At 42.4% G+C, this 18,800-nt stretch overlaps 1 protein-coding gene across 3 annotated transcripts; it reads left to right on the top strand.

The window, feature by feature from the left end:
- The first annotated feature begins 921 nt into the window (after positions 1–921).
- Positions 922–14,739, top strand: slc35e4 (solute carrier family 35 member E4). 3 transcript variants are annotated; one of them, XM_017489267.3, is made up of 3 exons: positions 922–1,016; positions 3,152–3,759; positions 6,789–14,739. In XM_017489267.3, exons 2-3 carry the CDS (start codon positions 3,171–3,173, stop codon positions 8,489–8,491), a joined length of 2,292 nt encoding a protein of 763 aa, XP_017344756.2. In that variant the 5' UTR covers positions 922–1,016; positions 3,152–3,170; the 3' UTR covers positions 8,492–14,739. The 3 variants fall into 3 exon arrangements, with proteins under 3 accessions (XP_017344756.2, XP_017344758.2, XP_017344757.2); XM_017489269.3 differs by lacking the exon at positions 922–1,016 and adding an exon at positions 1,977–2,106; XM_017489268.3 differs by lacking the exon at positions 922–1,016 and adding an exon at positions 2,154–2,372.
- The last annotated feature ends 4,061 nt before the right edge of the window (positions 14,740–18,800 follow it).

The raw sequence follows: 18,800 nt of genomic DNA, 5'->3' as shown, positions 1-18,800 counted from the left end.
GCTCCGGATTACTGATGGGAAGGTCGGGGGTTCAATCCCCAGCGCTGCCAAGCTGCCACTGTTGGGCCCTTGAGCAAGGCCCTTAACCTTCTCTGCAGGGGCGCTATATCATGGTTGACCCTGCGATCTGACCCCAACTTCCTAACAGGCTGGGGTATGCAAAGAAAACAATTTCACTGTGCTCTACTGTAGATGTGACCAATAAAGACTCTTTCATTAAATCTAGTGACTTTGTGGATAAACCTTAGTAACTTTCCAAATGTCACCAGTACTGTCCTGCAAACGTGAGGTCTTGCTTTCCCGCTGCACTCTCACCTCTCTACGTCTGCTCTGTTCAGTGTGAGTCTGAGAGCCGGAGATTTAACAGTGTCATGGATAACAAGACGTGCCCTTCGTCCACATTTACATCGTCCATATGTGAATGTTTTTAGAATGCAAGAGGAACGGAACGCAGCATGCTTTACATGTAAAATAGTCCACGTTGTTATAGCCTAGTTCTCTTGTTCAAATTGTTATAGTATTCAGGCACATTTTTGATCATTCATGTTCCATACCTGTCCGTTATATAGTTTTATCAAAGTTATTCAAAGTAATTTTTAAAAAGTACAAAAGCAAAAAAAAACAAACAAACAAAAAAAAACAACTATCTATCTATCAAAACAGATTATAGATTAGGTTACACATAGATCATCATAATACCTAGTGGAGTGCCACATGATAGGGGAGGCTTGAAGGGCTTTAGTTACAAAAGATCGAGAACCTCTGGCTTAGAGGTAAATCTGGCCTCTTCCGATATGGCGGACACGTCGCCGTGTGGCAGGAGCTAGCAACTGCTGCTGTTTGGAACACACCAGTAATGGCGGCCAAAAGTGCGCAGGTGGACGAACGCTGTAGCTTTATAACACACCACACCACACAGCTGGTCTGACAGTAACAGCGACGGAAGGAGCTCGATGCCTCCATCATCATCCACGCCGGGAGGACATTCATCAAGCTTTAACAGAGCCACAGACAGGGTAAGGTTATAGAGAAACGTCGCTGGGCTTCATGAAGTCGTTAGGAGGTTATTATAAGATGCTGGGGCTTTTAAAAATGTTTATTTACTGTTTGTTTTTCTCCAAGCTGCGCAGTCAGGGTTCGGTGTGTTCACGCTATAAATGTAGACGTAACATTAAACCACAAAGTCTCTCTCTCACACACGACCGTTAGCTGTTTTCATATCATGTAGTTTAAAAAAATATATGTATATAATATATATATTAACAGTGTTATGAACCTGTTATTACACTACATTATAATGATATTCATGGTGATGAGGTGCTTTTCCCGTTCCATCATGACAATACCAAGGAAAATAATAAAACATAATTTTTTATGTTATATTTATATTTCAAATCATAAAACTAAGCTTGCTAATTCATAAAATTGTACATTTTTCAACGTTCTTTGTACAATCGATGAGCATATATAAATATATATATATATGTATATGGACCGGTGTTGTGTTGAGCGCGCGTGCACGAAAAACTCGCCCCCGAAATGCTGCGCTCGTACCCGTCTGTGCGCGTACCGCTGAGGTACTATGGAATGCCGTAAGGCTCAAAACTAACGACTTTTTTTTTTTTTTTAAATTATTTTTTTAAACGACTTCTGTGTGTAGAATGTTGTATCCGTGAAATATGCCTTTCACTTCTGGAATACATCCTACAGATAGAAATCATAAAAAAAATGTTAGTTTTGAGCCGTAAGGCTTTCCATAGTACTTCAGAGGTACGACCATAGCATCTCGAGGGCGAGTTTTTCGTGCACGTGCGCCTTTTTTTCGCCGTTTGGGCGGAGGTGGAGTCCGACACAACACAGTCCTGGAAATGGTATAGCCCAGTGTAGGGGTGTGTGAATGTTTCCTTTACCTGGACACAAGTTATTGTAGTGTTTACTCGTGACGCAATGTAGTATTTGTCATTTTATGAACCCAGGAACACTTGTCTTTACTTTATTTCATAAGTTTGAAGTCTTATTTATGTAGGTGAGACTCACACACACGAGAAATACAGCAGTAGTTTCTGCGGCTAAGCTACAGGTGGCGTGAATGTGTGCATCCGGCTGGTAATGTCCTAATGCATCAATGTTTTGCGTATTATTTGTTTTGCAAAATGTTAGAGCCTTGTTAATAATAAGAATTAGGGATGCACCGAATGTTCGGCAACCGAAATGAATAATTAATAAGTGAAAAGGACGAATAAATTTGACCGAACAGTGACGTGTTTGATGACGCGACCAAGTAGCCTAGCAACCAGAGTGAGACGCGCGAAGCTTTAATTGCAGCAAACATGTCGGCTGTGTGGAAGCATTTTAAAGTGTCAGAGAAAGATGTAAGTATGGCTTCGGCCAAGAATTTTCATGTCGGTGCATCCTTAATAATAATAATAATAATAATAATAGTAATAATAATAATAGTAATGTACATGGGCGGAGACTTCAGAAACAACAGGACGTCCTATAAGCTCCTCCCACCGCCGCAGGTAACGGTTTTCGCGTGTAGTTTTCGAAAACGAACAATTAAAAATGTCGACGTTTCTAAATATATTCTTACCATAAATCGTTCTCTGTGATTCGCTAAGGCCATGTTGTGTGTATTCCGTGAAGGTTCATCCCAGTAATTCCTCTCTTAGGAAATTTACTTCCGGGTTTTAATTATACTGAATATTTCTGATTGACCAATCGCTGACGAGATCGCTGGACAAAACAAATGTCTGTCGTCGTTCCTGAAACCTGCCCCTTCCTCATGAATAATAATATATTAATCATTATGAAAACACATGTTGGGAAGGCAGCACGCGGTGCTTTCTGGGTCAGTTTAAGATCTGACTTATCCTCTATCCTTATTGCCTGCAGCTCAGGTTCCCAACCCTGGTCCTGGAGAACCCCCTGTCCTACACATTTTAGTGTTTTCCCTGCTCCCTACTCTCTTGATTCAACTAACAGTCCTCCCTGAGCTGAAGTGGGCGTGTCTGAGCACAGAAAACACGGAAATGTAAAGGACGGGGATGGGGTGGGGGTGACTCCAGGACCAGGGTTGGGAACCTGTGGTTTGAGGAATGAATGTGCTGTTATTTTCCTTCACAAATTCAATATGCGTTTGCTCCAGCAGAGCTGAAGATGACGCGAACATGATCAACGCCGATGATGGCCCCTCCGAAAGCGAGAAGACCCGGGACGCCGGGCAGAGGAGGACGCGTCCGCCTGAAAACCTGCACCTCCTGTTGGCCGTGGTGGTGTGGCTGGTCACGGGAACCACCATCTCCAGCCTGAACAAATGGATCTTCGTGGTGTACAACTTCAGATACCCGCTCCTCTTGTCGGCTCTGCACATGCTCACGGCCATAGTCGTAGGAGTCATGAATTACTGGTTTGTTCGAAACCAAGGCGTGGCAGAGCAGGACCTGACCTCCAGTGCCAAGTGCAAAGTGTTCCTGCTGAGCCTCACCTTCTGCGCCAGCATCGCCTTCGGAAACGTCGGGCTCAACTATGTGCAGCTGTCCTTCGCGCAGATGATCTACACCACCACGCCGATCTTCACTCTGGCTATTTCGTCTCTGGTGCTCGGCAAACAGCACCACATCCTCAAATACACAGCCATGATGCCCATCTGCCTCGGGGCTTCGTTCAGCATCATGGGCGAGGTGCAGTTTGATCAGATGGGCTGTCTGTTCCTGCTCGCCGCCACCATGCTACGGGCAGTAAAGAGCATCCAGCAGAGTGAGTATGAAAACCTCCATGAGTCAGTGTGAGAAATTTATAGCAGCAAGACCTTTAGCGTGTACTCTGAGTTCTATATCGTGATGTGTATCATATTGTAGAAATGTCCTCAGGTATCGTGATATGATATTTTTCCATAAATAATGCATGGATAATCAAAGCAGCGTCTGATTGACCTGTGGTTAGAGATTCGCTTATTTACTAGCGATGCTTTTCTTCAAGAGCGTCGAGAGATAAAGTAGCTGGTTATTTAGATGCTTTTATCTGTGATTTAAAAAAAAAATGATTTTGCTCGTTACTTAGCTAGTAATATAATATTAAATCTTCAGTGTTTATAACTGTCGGAAGTGTTTATGTAAGATGTGGCTGTAGCAAATATGTATACACACACACACACACACACACACCAGGTATCATCATTACTCATGTCATAACCATATTTACCGCAGCGAGGCTACGTGCCAAAAGGGCTGTTTTGTTTTTTTACCCAGCTGTCAGTGTACAGTTTCTAAACGAACGTTCTTTCCCGAGAGACGCCGTGTCCAGGAATGGAAGCCGACCGACGTATGAACCTTCTTTTTCCGTGCCCGTGACGTCCCAGACGGCTGTTCGAGCTTGCTGTGGAACCTTTTTGTCAGAGCATAGCACGGACGCCCGCTCTGTACACGTCCCGTTTTAGACTAGGGGAGCGTAAACGTCCTGCTCAGACACTCGTCTCAGCTCCGTTCGTGTGATCGGATTTATTTTCTTTAACATATACCTCACTACATGCCGAAATTGTCGATTTATTATCGGCGCCGACGCAGAGCTGAGCCCTAGAACAGTCGTATTCGGATATGTGAAGACTTGATGGTGTTGTGGTCACATGTGCACATACCGACGAGTCATCGATCTCATGACGAAAACAGACAAATAACGTGCATCGTTACGTTGCCCAGCATGCTGGAATAGAACAAACACCCTCGCAGGAAGTGTAGTCTATTTTTATTCAGTTTCACAAGGCGCACAGGGGAAAAACGAGTAAATGAAATCGTCCAATCCGCTGCTTGTTGCTATGTGACGTTATAGCCACGCCCACATTTTTCACACGCCGTCTATAAAGTCTCGTTTATGGTCCATGCAGTTCGGTCAGTACTCGAGTATGGTCATGATTATACAATGAACGTGTTTATACCACAGCGCTGTTGGATTCTTGCTTCTGATTGGTCAGAAGCTCAGACAGTAGTGCCGGCTACAATCCGAACCACACCTTTTTATTAATACGCTTCTTTTTTTTTTTTTTATCTTGCCAGTACCGTATTGTATTGCGGACGCTCCACGTAAACAGTTTAAAAACCCTTACGATCGTTGATACATATGAAATCATCTGTAAAGAGACGTTTATTTAGGATTTATTTATGACTGAGTGTTTTCTGGTTTCTCTATAAGACCGGTGTTTACAACTGCTGTAATGCAAGCGATAACTGGAGCGAACATACATTTTCAATAGCTCTGATTATTTTCCTATAATAGCATTGCTTGAAGCGGTGCTTGAAACTTCATCGAATACACATTACACCATTTAAACGTCGTTTAGGACGCTTCAATAGAGTTATGTAATGTGGGCAAATCGCTTTCAGCTGGACTTCATTATGTTAAGTGGTGTCCACAGTAGAGTAATTAAACCGGAGTTTTACACACACACACACACACACACACACACACACACACACACACACTGACTGACGTACAGAGAGAGAGAGAGAGAGCGAGAGACCTGGTTTCATTAAACATCGTGTCACATGATTCTACACTGACACACATGCACGTCTGAAACACGTTTATTAGCTCACTGCATGTGAGTTTTCCTTTTCTGAAGCTTCCGTACAGCTGAGTAATCGGGCACAAATGCTCATCTGGGTCGGCGTGTTAGTGTCACGTTTCAGTGGGTTATTTTTGCAGGCTTGTTTACGCCAAATTCACCTGCTAATATGAAGAGATCACTGTGGAGTTTCTGTCTTCATTCCTGTTTCCTCCTTTATATGTGTGTGTATATATAACGTATACAGTGTACTGTGTGGATTATAATTCCCACAACCATCTTGATGTACGTGGTTTTCATTTCAACCCAGCACTGTCGAATGCTGGCTTTTAGTCAGACGGTGTTGATTCATTTTCTGTATACCAAAGGACCGTTGAATTCTCACATCTGATTGGTCAGAAGATGCGCATTGTTTTTGTATAGGTTCATATTAATACACTCATTCTAATAAGTTTCCCAAAGTCTTCAGGGCTGAGGGGTTTACGCTTACCCATGAGAAGCTATAACGTAAGTGATAACAGGAAGTAACTTACCTCACAGACGAAAATATATTCGACGATGGGGTTTGCATCAATGAGTCAGCAAAAATGGCTCTTCTAGACCCGGCCTACTCAGCGGTAAGCCAAAAATGAGCAAATATTTTTTGAGCTGGTAAAAGCAAGAGCCTAACGTACACTATACGGCCAAAAATATGTGGACACCTGACCATCACACCCTTATGTGGTTCTTCCCCAAACTGTTTCCACAAAGTTGAAAGCACAGAATTGTATAAAATGTCCATGTATGCTGTCGCTTTAAAATTTCCCTTCAGTGGAACTAACAGGCCCCAGACCTGTTCCAGCCTGACTATGCCACTGAGCACAAAGCCAGCTACATGAAGACATGGTTTGCCAAGGCTGGAGTAGAAGAACTCGAGTGTCCCTGACCTCAACCCCACTGAACACCTTTGGGATGAACTGGAACGCCGACTGCACCCCATTCCTCCTCATCCAATATCAGTTCCTGACCTCGCTAATGCTCTTGCGGTTGAATGATCACAAAGCCCCACAGCCACACTCCAAAATCTGGTGGAAAGCCTTCCCAGAAGATGGAGGTTATCATAACAGTAAAGGGCGAACTAAATCTGGAATGAGATGTTCAAAATTCACGTACGATTGTGTCCACATACTTTTAGACCTTTAGAGAATATGTGTCTTTGTTAACCTTTTATGTCTTGTACTTTTTCCAGGCATTCTGCTCCAGGAGGAGAAGATCGACTCTGTCTTCCTGCTCTACCTGATGGCCCTCCCCAGTTTCTGCATACTGGCCGTGGCAGCTCTGGTCCTGGAGAACTGGCCTGCTCTTCAGTCGCCCCACCACTACGATGGCCATCTGTGGGGCTTCATCATGCTCAGCTGCCTGGGCTCTGTGCTCTATAACCTGGCAAGCAGCTCCGTGATCAGCCTCACGTCCGCTGTCACGCTGCATATCCTGGGCAACCTGAGCATGGTGGGAAACCTGCTGCTCTCCCGGCTACTCTTCAGCAGCCAGCTTTCTGCGCTGAGCTGCGCCGGGGCTGTGCTCACACTCTCCGGCATGATCATCTACCAGAACTCGGAGATCATCGTCGCATACGTGGATGCCCGCCGTGCACGAGCCTCAAATGGCAAAATCTGCACCAATGAGGCGGAGCCTTATCCTGGATGCACTTACGAAACTTCGTGTCTAGATTCGTCCCAGGAGCCATCTTTAGAACTTTCTTCAGAAATATGCCATTCTACAGAGCCATCTCTAGAAATGTATGATGATTCTGAACCATGGGAAGAACTATACAATGATCTAGAACCACCTCCAGTAATAGAACATGGCCTAGAAGCATCTCCAAAACTGTACATGGACCTTCAAACACCTCCAAAATGGAATCATATCCAAGAACTACATCCAGCACTTGATCATGATTTAGAACCATCTGCAGACCTGTGCCATGACCTAAAACCATCCTCAGAAGTTGTCCAGGTCCTAGACCCATCTTCAGAACTAGACCATGACTCAGACCCATCTTCAGAACTAGACCATGACCTAGAACCATCCTTAGAACTAGACCATTGCATAGAACCATCTTCAGAAATAGATCATGAGCTAGAACCATCTTCAGAGCTAGACCATAAGTTAGAACCATCCTCAGAATTAGTCTATGACCTAGAACCTTCCTCAGAACTAGTTCATGACCGAGAACCATCCTCAGAACTAGTCCAGGACCTAGAACCATCCTCAGAACTAGTCCAGGACCTAGAACCATCCTCAGAGCCAGTTTATGACCTAGAAAAATCCTCAGAACTTGTTCATGACCTAGAACCGTCCTCAGACCTAGTTCATGACCTAGAACCATCCGCAGACCTAGTCCAGGAACTAGAACCATCCTCAGAACTAGTTCATGACCTAGAACCATCCTCAGCACTAGTCCATGACCTAGAAACATCCTCAGAACTTGTTCATGACCTAGAACCGTCCTCAGACCTAGTTCATGACCTAGAACCATCCGCAGACCTAGTCCAGGAACTAGAACTATCCTCAGAACTAGTTCATGACCTAGAACCATCCTCAGCACTAGTCCATGACCTAGAAACATCCTCAGCACTAGTCCATGACCTAGAACCGTCCTCAGAACTAGTTCATGACCTAGAAACATCTTCACCACTAGACCATGATCTAAAACCATCTTCAGAACTAGACCATGGCCTATGCCCACCTCCAGCACTAGACCATATCCATGACCTTGCCCATGACCTAGGACGTTCATTAGAACTGTACGATGACCCTGAGTCACCCCGAGAATCCGCTCTTGAAGGCTACAGTGATGAAGAACCATCAGCAGACCTAGAACTGTTTCCAGACCTAGCTCTAAAAACTGACAGGAGGACAGAGACGGGGTTCCACGAGAAAATGGACTGAGGACAGAAAGACAAACTGGAAATCATAAGCTATGGTCCTTCCTTACATGAAGCTCCAAGGAATCTTATCTGGATGTTCAACTGTTTTTTTTTCTTGTGAGCTCCTGTGACACATAGTTACTCCTTTTCCATCAACACGGTGCCGGTGTCGGTTCAGGGAACCTCTTTATGGGATCCGAAGTTTCGGCTCCTTTTTACGAAAACATAGATATAACTCTCATGGGCCACGAGTTGCTTTTGTTGTTGTCATGACGACAGCACGACCTCCGTATTCTTGCTTCTTAATACCACTGGTTCTATTTGGTCAGCTAGGAACTCGGGGTAAAAAAAAAAAAAAAAAAAGCACAGAACGGTTCCATCAGCACCAGTACCAGGTTGGTGGAAAAGTGCTCAATGTGTTTTGACTCCTCACTGTGCCAATACGTTTCAGTTATCTCCAAGCTCACAAAGCTCTGAGACTCTGACTCTTTGTATTACCTCCATTACATACACACCAGTTGGTAAAAAAAAAAAAAAAAACACTCCTGAGTGAGTGCAGATGATGATCTTTATCTCCACTGTGAAGCCAAACCCCAGGTGTCTGTGGGATTCTGGGTAACACCGCCATAACGCAGGTCACCTGTGGACTGCTCAAGCACTTTTTTTTTTTCCTTTCAGCGGTTACAACTGAAGAAAAGACCGCATTGATGGTTTTGAGGTACTGTTCTTCTCACTCTGCTAGTCTGGAAGGGGCTTTTATAGGCAGCTCTCGTGCGTCAGGCCTTTCTTATTTGAATTTTTTTCCCCTCAAGTACGTTTACATAAACCGCACACTGGCGAGATCGTCTCCGTTTCTGTTTAGTTTACAGTAAGGTGGACTATTAGGGGAAATTGCCAGGCGTCGTTTGTAGGGTGTCTCCGTGAAATAACCTGACATTTCTACCTATATAAATGAAACTGTATAAGCAAAACAACCATGAGTAGGTTTACTCACAGGTGTGTGATTAAACCAATATTGAAACGTCTTCCACTTACTGCAAAGATATGATTAGTGTATGAAGATTAGCTTCTGAAGCCATGAGGCAAATGTGAAAAAATAACGGAAGTCTGTCTCACCCAGGATTTTTCGTCCGTAAACACTTCAAAGGATATCGTAAAGTAGGAAGTCGATCATTTTCCTATAACAGGACGTCCTGAAGTGTTTTATTCTTTTCATACCACAGCATTTTTTATTTTTTTTCAGTGATTACAATTATTCATTTATTCAATAACAAGACATCATATTTTTTTAAAAACTGTTTATAGATACGTTTCATGTTGTGGAACTTTCGTGGGACGACTTAGTTAGCATGTGAATATTATACGTTATACATCATTATTATTATATTACTATACATTATAGTGGCATAAAACAGTCGTTCTTTCACTATCGTCTCTTTGTGCTGCGTTTTGAAATTCATAAGACAAGAATAATAATAAAAACGCAGCTTTTTACATCACGGCGAGACAGAAACGTATAAACTCCTCCGTCCTGAGGACTTTCCTGTGGCAGAAAACTTACCGACTATTACCAAACTGACACTGGAGACTCACTATGACCGCTATACAAGTCCCTGCGATTGAGCGGTCACCATAGAAACGATCAAAGCGCATTAATGTTAACCTGTGATTTTGTCTTGAACAAGCCAGTCAACGAATCAACGCCATCTGACCAATCAGATTCGAGAATTCAACAACTTTTTACGTTATAAATTCCAGTTTTCACCTGCAGTACAGTTCTACTTGCAGTTGTTGTAAGGCGGGGCTTAGAGGGGCATGTCCTCATCAGTGCGCTTTGGTTTAAATGTACACCTGATGTTGATTTGCGGCACGATTTCGAATTTCTCAGTAACGTTACGAACAACCTCACCTCCAACCCTGATTGAACCGATCGATCGTCCAAGATGTGGCGGCCTCCGTAACGTTAAAGTGTTCTGCGATGCCGTGATTGTGTGTTTTGTTTGTGTGATTAGATGACAGAAAGTCTTCTAAACAACACCAGCAAGTCTGTGTGACATCACTGAAGAACTGGAGGCAGAAATGTACAGGGAAAAAAAAGAAAAATTGGGGTGACATAGACTTCCATTATATTATCCTCACAGCTTGAGAAACAATGGCCAATGTGTTTCCTCACTATAGAATAGCTGGAACATGTTATGTAATCCTCATTATGAGGTTTTATTATTAGACCAGGCCTGTGTCTCAAAGGATGCTCGGATGTCTTTAGCACAGCCGGAATGAACACCAAAACAGACATGACGTCGCGTCCAACCTTCAGAGGTTCTTGTGTTTGTTCTTAATTTATTTATTTATTTTTGGTCTATGTCATGTTTTCCTTGGTGTGTGTTACTCAGTATTATTCATGGTGTTGGGATTTTTCCTGCTGTATTTCTTACTGGAAGCAGTGTGCCAGTGGTACGGTCATGCACTCACTGCTGTGCCTATGTCGCCATCTGCTGGACGGAGAGTAGATGTCGTTTTTATTTATTTTTGCATTTATATTCCACGTATGTAAATTGCACCGGTCATTACGAGGACAATTTTAGCTTGAAGTGGATTTAGAAGTGGGTTTTAGGAGTCAGTAGGTAGAGTTACTACTCGGTTTGGTAGCAGAGCTCGCAGCTGTCCCAAGGTCGTCTTACAATAAGTAACTGGGCACAGAAGGAACTCTGAGAACCTGAAAATTATATCGTTAAAGCCAGGCTGAATTAGTCTTGTGCCAATCATTTGCTAGAATGGATGAAGAGGTTCATTCCACAACGGCGTCTGATGTTGTTTTTTTTCTCAATTTTAGAGCCAATGGACAATTGTATATGTAAGTATGTATTTATACATGCATACATTAATGCCAATATATTGCTAACACATTTTTATATCTAAACAAAGGAATGTTGGCCAAAATAAAATATACCGTATATCCATCAGAATCTATAAGGATTAAAGATATTCATTGTGGTTTTACGTAAAATAAATAATGATGGGAAATCAGTTAAATTTTATAGCATGATAAAATGTTTATAATCAGCAGTATCGGTGCGATTAGGAGTAAATTTAGCGGAATAAATTTACAATAATTGATCACTTCCTTCCTATGATGCTTACGTCAGGCTCACTGTCAAACAAAGTTCTTCTTAAATGATCTTCTGATTGATGATCTGTTTTGTCGTTTATCTACACTCATTATCGTCTGAACACTTGAGCTTGCATTAGTGCAACTGTGAAGGATCTGGAATCTTTTTGAAAGCTGGAATGTTTTTCAGGCTGATAAAGCTAGGTGACGCTCTCAGGAACGGTGGTGTAGTGCTGCAGGAATATATCGCGCTTTGTTATATAACACACATGATGGATAACAGGTTTTGCTTTAAAAAAAAGAAAAAAAAAAGAACGTCCTATAGAAACAAGTGTGCGGTGATGTGGTAGTAACGTCATTTCATATGATTCTTGAAGACTTTTGTAGGATTAAAAAAATAAATAAATTTTAGTGCAGAAATTAGCGCAAAATCGAGCAATAAAAGAATAATTTCCTGCAGATTTGGGCCAAGACGCGCCACGTGACAGCATTCAGACGGAACCCCCTTCGATTCACGTGCGTCGAACGTGAGTACAGCTAAAAGGCCTCGTTTACCAATTAAGATCTCTGCAAAACAATTTCACGCGCTGGCAGATTTCGGCAATTCGGGTAGAAACAAAACAAAGCACAAAAAAAACCTCAAATTGCAAAGTTCAAAAATCCTCGGCAAAGTCGAGCGTTTTTGGTCGCAACGATCACAAAAAACAAAACAAAACAAAGCAACAACCCTCCTGTACGAAGTTTCCTGTACGGACTGAAAAACCTATCGACAAACATAAATAAGGAAATAAAATAAGTTTAAAGGAAAGGAAGTCAAAAAAGTTCAGATGAAACTCAGGATACGCTCAGAGAAGAGCGCTGTGTCACCGGTTATCACGATAACGATATAACGTCATATCGCCCAGCCTTAAAACTCCAGCACGGCAGAGATAAAGCCGTTCACGGATAAATCTGAAGTGGCTCGAGAAGATCCTTTTAAAAGAATCGGTGCACTGTGTCTGATCACGTTTTGTTAGAGAAAAGAGGAAAACGAGGTGATGCCTGGCAACCGGCCGCTCCTGGCTCTGACTCAGTGTTTACACCTCCTCGGCTGAACGTGTCCGTATGGCGGATCCGCTGTGAGTGATTAGTTTGGAGTTAAATACCTCATTATTATTATGATCATTATTATTATTCTGTTAAAAGCTCCTTCCTCGTATCATGGCATCAAAACAGCTCGTTGTGCTCACGTGCAAATCAGAGGGTTTACAGATAACGCCGTCGACGTATAAAAACGTCATTCTCAGTCACACGGTTATGAATAAATAAAAAAAAGCGTATCGATTAAAAAAGCAATAGAAAAAGCCGTCGACTTGGTTGTCACGTCGTGAGAATCCGTTTCAGTCTTGTGCGTCTTTTTTTTTTTTTTTTTTTTTTGGTCGTCAGTGGCTTGTCCTCTTCTCAGCAGTTTATTTGTTCTTGTTGAATAGCGTACTGTTGATTCATGTCTCTACTGCTTTATCTGTCCACCCTCTGATTTGCCCTTTTATACGTTCACTCATGAACAGATTATCGATCGTCGTTTGTTTGTTTTTGTTTCATAACGTTAATGACGTTACCGTCGAGTGAATCAGAACTGCGCCGTGTTTAGGGTTTAGAAGAAGAGCGCAGGGGGGAATTAGAGAAGGTCAGAGGTGTTGCTGGAAAACGGTTTTCAGTGACTTTCTCCATCCAACATGTCCTCTTTTGGCCATACACACACACACACACACACACACATACACACACACCACTATAAAGGCAGATCTGTATCAGAAGGAATTAAAATAAATAAATAAACGTTAGAAGGCAAACTTCTACCAGGGTTCAAACTTCCAGAACCCTTTTCAGGAACCACAGAGTCCTGGAAGATTTTTCAGGAAAAGGGAAGCGTTTCACAACCCTTTTCAGAACTGAATATTGAACTTGAGCTTTTCTTTTTCTTTTTTTTTTTTCCCAGTAACTGAAGAGTTCTGGAAGCTTTTTCAGGAATGTAAGAGTTGCAGAACATTTTGCAGGAACTGAAAACTCGCACAACCCCTTTTCAGGAACTGAATAGGTCTAGAATGTTTTCAGGAATGTAAAAGTTCTGCGAAATTATTTCAGGAACTGCGAGTTCTGCAGCTCACCCCCCCCCCCCCCCCCCCCCCCCTCCAGGAGCTGAAGAGTTCCAGAACCTTTGTCAGGAACCACATACCAGTACCTGAACAATGTCAGAATCTTTTTCAGGAATGTAAGAGTTGCAGAACATTTTTCAGGAACTGAAGAGACCTAGGAGCCTTTTCAGAAACTGTAGAGTTCCAGAACCTTTTTCAGGAATGTAAGAGTTCCGCAATTGGTTATCAGTTTGTTTGTTTTTCAGGAACCAAGTAGTTCTGGAACTTTTTCAGGAATGTAGGAGTTCTGAACCCCCCCACCCCCCCTGCAACTGAGAGGAACCCTTTTCAGGAACTAAATAGTTCTGGAACATTTTCAGTACCTGAAGACTTTTGGAATCATTTGGAACCTTTTTCAGGAACTGGGAGTTCTGGAACTTTTTCCAGAAACTGAGGCGTTTCAGAAACCTTTTCAGGAAAGTAAGAGTTCCAGAACATTGTTTTTTTCAGGAACTGATGAGTTCCAGATCCTTTTTCAGGAACTGAAACGTTCAGGCGTCTTCGCCAGACACTGAAGAGTTCCAGAACATTGTTCAGGAAATAAATATTTCCAGAACTTTCCTGATCGAGATCTTCACAGTTCCCGGATGAGGTTCTTGCCTTACACAGACAAGGCTGAGTGTGTGGTTATGTCGTTCTTTAGGTTTTTTTTTGTTGTTGTAGTTGTTGTTATTGTATAAATATGATGTTAACACACTACAAGACACACTCCAGTCTCTCTGCAAACATTCTGCATCTTGTGAACTTCTTGTTTGATGAAAAAAGTTTTACAATTGATCGATCAGTGAAGTATAGAACGGCAAGCTCCGCCCACATCGACAAGCTCTTTAGGAGTGACTTTAGGACAAGCGGAGCTGTCTTCTCTGGACGTGTACAGCTGCTGTGTGTATGTTTCTCCTGTCTCTGTCGATGTAAATAATTTTTTATTATATTTATGTATTTTACAATCATGGAAAGGCTGACTGAATAAATCTGCTTGTTTAAGGATGTCACTAGTCTCTTGTCATATTTTGTTCACGTCATTTTCGTTTTTTTTTTATTCATGGCCTAATAAAAATGAGAAAAACAGTTTAACGGAAATGACCTCACGCCGAATACTCGGCCGTCTCTTAATGCTCACTCTTGTCTCTAATCAGCTGAGATGGACTGGTATGAATGAAGACTAACGTTCTTCATCCTTCTTTGTCAAGAATAGCATATGACGTGCATCTCGATAATAGTGGTTTAGTCATGTAGAAGCAGCTCAGTTGAGGAGTGAGAGTCCTCACCTCTATTGGGACTGCGCAGGTTCCTAACCCTTTTCCTGAAGAACTCTTAGTCCATCACATTTCAATGTTTTCCCTGCTCTAACACAACCGATTGAACTAATCCGCTAATTAACAATCTTGATTAAGATGAATTGAATATGCCAGAGCAGAGAAAACACTCAAACGTGCAGGACCTCCGGCGGATCTCCAGGACTAGGGTTTGAATTAAATGCTTTGTGTTGTATTTACTACATTTGAACACACGATGGCACTAAAGGCACTCTGATCCGTAACCAACACTTTCTACCGCAACATGCTTCGAACTGGACATCGGGTCAAACCAAATTTATTTCTAAACGACTTTCTTTGACCAAAGGTGGTGTACAGAGATAAAGTCGACATTTGAAATCTCTTGAATATATGGCGTATACTCGGTCGGCCATGACGGTGGGAGGACGTGTGTGTGTGTGTTTGAGACTTCTGTCTCCAGAGCTGAAGAGGATGTGTAAACAGCAGCTACCAAGCCAGGCAGCATGTGCTCCTGTTGTGCCTTAATAAGGCAGCGTTTCACTCTCCGTAGTCGCTCGGCCTCCTTACATGATCATTTACTTCTATTCATTTGGCAGGCACTGTAATCCAAGCCGATATCCAAGAGAGGCTGAATCCAATCCGAGGGCAGAGCCGAGAAGTGGAGGGTTGCTGGTTGTGCTCAAGACCCAAGCACTAGCTTTCTGGGAGTCACGATTTTTAACCACAGACACTATACTAACGCACTAATCCGTACCTCATGAACTTGATACATTTAATAATGTTAATCGCGTAAGGATATGATGACTAAAGCTGAGAACTGACGCTGATTTGTAGTCGTCGTGGATGTTTCGGAGGGTACGGATTGGTGATCGGGTCCAATTTCAATCGCTTTCTCGGTAGGTCCTTATAAAACAGAGCGAGGGAATATGATATATGAGCTCGGTAAATGAAATCAGGTCAGAGTTTGAAGAATGTGACGTTGAATACAAAAACAACAAACAACAAAAAACATGGGAAGGCACGGTGGCGTAGTGTTCAGCACGTTTACCTCGGCACCTTCGATGTTGGGGGTTCGATTCCCGTATCCGCCCTGCGTGCGCGGAGTCTGTCTGTTCTCCCCGTGCTCCAGGGGTTTCATCCGGGTACTCCGGTTTCCTCCCCATTCCAAAGACGTGCGTAGTAGGCTGATTTGCATTTCCAAATTGCCCGTTGTATGTGAATGTGTGCGTGTGATTGTGCCCTGTGATGGGTTGGCACCCTGTCCAGTGTGTCCCCCGTCTTGTCCCCCGAGTTCCCTAGGATAGGCTCCGGGCTCCCCTGTGGCCCTGTGTACGATAAGCAGTACGGAAAATGAATGGATAGATAGATGGATGTTGCAGATCGAGACTCCGAAACTGAAATCCAGCTTGTGTCAACAAACAAAAGTTAGTTTACTGGCAGCTGGCTAGTGATATTTGACTGTTTGTGATGTACGAATGTTTCCAAATTGCATTTTCATGTATATTTATGGATTCTGGCCTTTTTCCAATTAAGATAAAGATGTATATTCTTATAAAAATTATGTTTGCTACAGGTGTTTTGTTTTTTTTTGTTTCCAGCTCATTTTTTGTATTTTGTGGTTATTACTATGTATTAAACAATCTATTATTTGACTTATCTCGTTTCTAAAGGCTTGAAGTGTCACCTTCAAAGATATGTTACATAAAACCTGCCCTCAATTTTATATGAATAATATTAGTCACAATAAAGATTTCTTTTATTAAATCATTTTGCTGTTACCGTGCAAAGCAAATTGGAAAGTAATCCGAGGAATCAAGAAATCCACATTCTATCAATATGCAAATTTAAAACGGCCCGAATTTGCATCGTGCAACTTAATTGGCTCGAATATTTTGTGACACAACAACATTCTCTCGTCGAAGGTTCTATAATGATTGGGATTGTTCTTGAAGGAACACGTTGTTGCACTTTGATGAATCTGTGTACTCGGGGGGGAGAAATTATTTTGCCATTAAAGAAAAAGTTTAGTGTGATTTCAACATGTGGTTCGAAGGTTGAGTTTAAAAGAAGATTTTTAAAAGTGTGTTTTGGCGAGAGAAAAAAAAAACCCTCAAAAAACCCCTCAAAACTCACAGTTACAGTTACATTTATATAGCGCTTTTCTAGACACTCAAAGTGCTTTATATTGGGGGTGGGGGTGGGGGGTCTCCTCAATCACCACTAGTGAGTAGCATATACCTGGATGATGTGTCGGCAGCCATATTGCGCCAGAACTCCCACCACACACCAGCTATTAGTGGAGAGGAGAGCAAGATGTAGCCAATTCAGAGATGGAGATTATTAGGGGGTCGTGATAGAGAAGGGCCAATGGGGGAATTTCACCAGGACACCAGGGTGGTCACCGGGGTCAGTCCTCCTAATTCAAGGAGACCTGAAGCAGTCGAGCCCTAGTGTATAGTATGATTAGAAAATGTGAAATAGCTGTATTGTTAATTAATGCTAATCTGTACCAGTTTATACCGTATCACCGTTTAATGATTCATTCTGACTGCTCAGAAGGTGTTTTTGCTGTAACAGCAGCACTAGCAGTAGTACCATCTACAAACTGTTGTTTCTAATAAGTGAAATGGAGAATTCCCACATTCAGATAAACTACCGAAGAGCGATCCTCTTTAATCCTCTTAAAGTCTCATTTAAACTATATTCCAGCAATTTCTCTAGACAAATCACTGCTGTGTTAAATCAATTAATAATGTCATCCTCTTCGGACACGTGGACCTGGAAGCTGTATCGAAAACCGTGATATTGGATTGGACGATTCTCCCGTCGTTCCAAACCAGCTTCCCTTTTCTAGCACTCATATCGTCCTCATCATCATCCTCATTGCTTCTCCTCGGCTGTTTCCTGGCTCTCGGCCCATGTTCAGCCTAGGAGGCGTCTCAGGAGAGCCCAGAAGAACTCAAGCAGTCCGACTCTGAGTTCAGTTTGGCTGATCTGAGGGGGAGTGTGTACACAGTAGCAGACCTCTTCAACATCTCCAACAGCCTCATCCCGATTCCCAAAGAAGCAAGAGCAGGAGCACCAGGTGAGTGTCATCACCTGTCCTGTTTGTTAACCTGAATTAAACTGATCTTATGGTGTTCTGACGTATTACGTCACTATATTTAACACTATAAAGGTTATTTAAGGCAAACATGCTATGCGTGAATAATTTGTGTGTTTGTGTGGGGGGGGGTATCATTATAACAATTTTCCTCTCACGCCAAATCAAATGTATTCGATCAGCCAAGACATGTTTGGTGCAACTCACAAGTAACTGGAGTCATTCTAACCCAAACATAGTAAAACTACATGTCCGAGTCCTCATATACTTGCTTGAAACGTTGTTCTTTAAGCTATGCAATCTTTTTTTTTATTATTATTTAATAAACAGTTTGGCAAAACTAGAGGAAATTCCTCTAAAATGGAAATATGTTATCATCTGCTCCAACTGAGCCTTCAAACTTTGACGGCCTACTTTGTTACGATTCCTCAGATGGTTTCTAAAACAGTTTTACTTAATGCCTTTTGCTGTCAGGTTTTGCGATGAGCCGTTAAGGTTTCCCCAGCGAAACAAAAATGAAAAACAGTTTGTTGTGCTATAGATTAGACCTCCTTTTCTAACACTGTAGTCTGCGTTGACTATGTGTCTGTGTTGTGAATTTAAACTCTTATATGGAGTGATAATGGCACTAAGGAATGTGCCAATGCGCATATTTAGATTACAGTAGG

The sequence above is a fragment of the Ictalurus punctatus genome, chromosome 16, assembly GCF_001660625.3.
Source record: "Ictalurus punctatus breed USDA103 chromosome 16, Coco_2.0, whole genome shotgun sequence".
Lineage (NCBI taxonomy): Eukaryota > Metazoa > Chordata > Actinopteri > Siluriformes > Ictaluridae > Ictalurus > Ictalurus punctatus.
The sequence above is the reverse complement of the archived record's forward strand: the minus strand, read 5'-3'. Positions and strand labels throughout refer to the sequence as shown.